The sequence below is a fragment of the Brassica oleracea genome, chromosome C4 (genome assembly GCF_000695525.1).
Source record: "Brassica oleracea var. oleracea cultivar TO1000 chromosome C4, BOL, whole genome shotgun sequence".
NCBI lineage: Eukaryota > Viridiplantae > Streptophyta > Magnoliopsida > Brassicales > Brassicaceae > Brassica > Brassica oleracea.
In genome coordinates, this window is record NC_027751.1 from 2,280,069 (window position 1) to 2,281,954 (window position 1,886).

Genomic DNA, 1,886 nt, shown 5'->3' on the forward strand with positions numbered 1-1,886 from the left:
ATTGAACATTGTGTTGAGATGAAATTATATAGGCATATCTTCATAAAAGCTAAATTGATTGGTTAGAGATGAAATTATATAAGCGTCTGTTGATAAAAAACTTATGGTTGGTTCCTGTCTTATTATGCATTTCGTTTGCGTCTGTTGATAAAAAACTTCATTGATTGGTTCCTGTCTTATTAGGCGTATCTTGAAAACAAACGTGACTGATTGGTTTGAGATGAAATTATAAAGGCGTATGTTTTAAAAAAACTTGATTGTTTGGTTTCACATCATATTAGTGTATTTTTGATTTGTCTTCATGTTCAAATGATATTAGCGTATATTTGATTTGTCTTCATGTTTCATTATCATGTACCTATTAAATGAACGTGTCTTTATCAGAACTTAAACTGCTATATCATTCTAGTTTTGTTGTTTTGCTAACTCACCGCAACTATTTTGAAAAAAAAAACTTGATTGATCAGCTTGAAATCAGATTAACGTATTTGTGATAGAGATTAGGTTAATATAAAACATGGCTCTGAGTAATACGAGAAGTGGAAAGATTGTTTTTGTTGCCTTGCATCTATCTATTTGAACGGTTTTAGTTTTATATATTGTTCAAATAACACACTCTACTTTTAGATATTCGACTGACCCAATAATGTCTCTGTGTTATATAGGGTACTGTGGCTCAGGGGTTCATCGGTCTGAACCGTCGCAACCAATACGAGAAAGAGCTCAAGCGTGGGATGATCTACGCACTGACCAACTACTATGCATCAAACACCAAGGTGATGTACCATGTTGCTGACCAGAGGCTGGTAATTTGCATCTCACACGCCTCTGAGCTGAGGAAGGTGGAAGAAGACATTGAAGCCATTTTGACAGAGCGCTTCAGAATCCATTCCTTTGCAGATTTTGAAGCCAACTGTGATCTCAGAGGAGATCTTCACGGTAAGGGTTTAGTTGTTTTCTTACCAAGTTTAGACCAGTACAGCTTCCCAGTTGATTGTTTGTAGCCGTCTGAGTAACAATCCGTGTAACTTTGTGTTGTAGATGTTGTCGGCCACCTTAAGCTGGTTGATGGGCATCCTCTCCATCAGCGTCCGGTTTTGTGCACCAAGGATGACTTAGCTTCTCGGAAAGTGATGATTCATTTGCAACTTAAAGAGTAAGCTATTATAATTCAGCCATTGTTTTTAAATTTATGATCCTTACTGAAACATCTATTTTTTTTTAACTTTGCAGTGGTCCAGTGATTAACGTGTACCTATGGGACGAGGCTACGGAGAATTTCCGCGTGAAGTTTGACGCCTGTGCAGACACTCCAACGGTTCTATTGGTTACAACGGTCAATCCTAAGAGACTAGGTGGTAATATCTCACACTCCATATAAGACTTCCTAATCACTCAAATTCAATTACATAACCCTATCACTAACTGCTTCTGTATTGTCAGGGAAATTATGCCTAAGTTCAATGTCTTCATCAAGAGTGTTTTTGGACGAAGAGGTTGACCCCACCAAGGAATACTTGACATGGTTAGTATTTTACATAACCCTACCACTAATCACTCGCACTCAGTTACACTCGGTTATTGTTCAGATATATTTTACTTGACCACTTTTAAGAACCTTGATGATCGCCTGTTGTTAATTTTTTTGGCAAGGTTGACCACGAACCTGATATCTTGCATATTTCTAATGTTTTATCCATTCACCCATGTGCATTTTGATCATATAGATTAGGATTTAGCCATGTTTAGGTTGCATTTTGCATACATGAGTCCTTATCAGGTATTGGAGTACCACATGGAGTTCTTGGAGACATTTGGGTGCAATTGGAGTCCAAAAGAAGTGTTTAAAGTGATCATTGGGCGAGCACCTTACCGGAGCGACCAGT

The 1,886-nt window shown here is 37.7% G+C and overlaps 1 protein-coding gene across 1 annotated transcript in view; it reads left to right on the forward strand.

Moving 5' to 3' along the window:
* Positions 1-1,886, forward strand: part of LOC106337835 — a 3,271-nt gene that overhangs the window by 219 nt on the left and 1,166 nt on the right. The window contains exons 2-6 of the mRNA XM_013776944.1: positions 666-939; positions 1,042-1,156; positions 1,234-1,358; positions 1,444-1,525; positions 1,654-1,689. Coding sequence (XP_013632398.1) covers positions 666-939; positions 1,042-1,156; positions 1,234-1,358; positions 1,444-1,525; positions 1,654-1,689 — 632 coding nt within the window. The remainder of the gene's footprint in view (positions 1-665; positions 940-1,041; positions 1,157-1,233; positions 1,359-1,443; positions 1,526-1,653; positions 1,690-1,886) is intronic.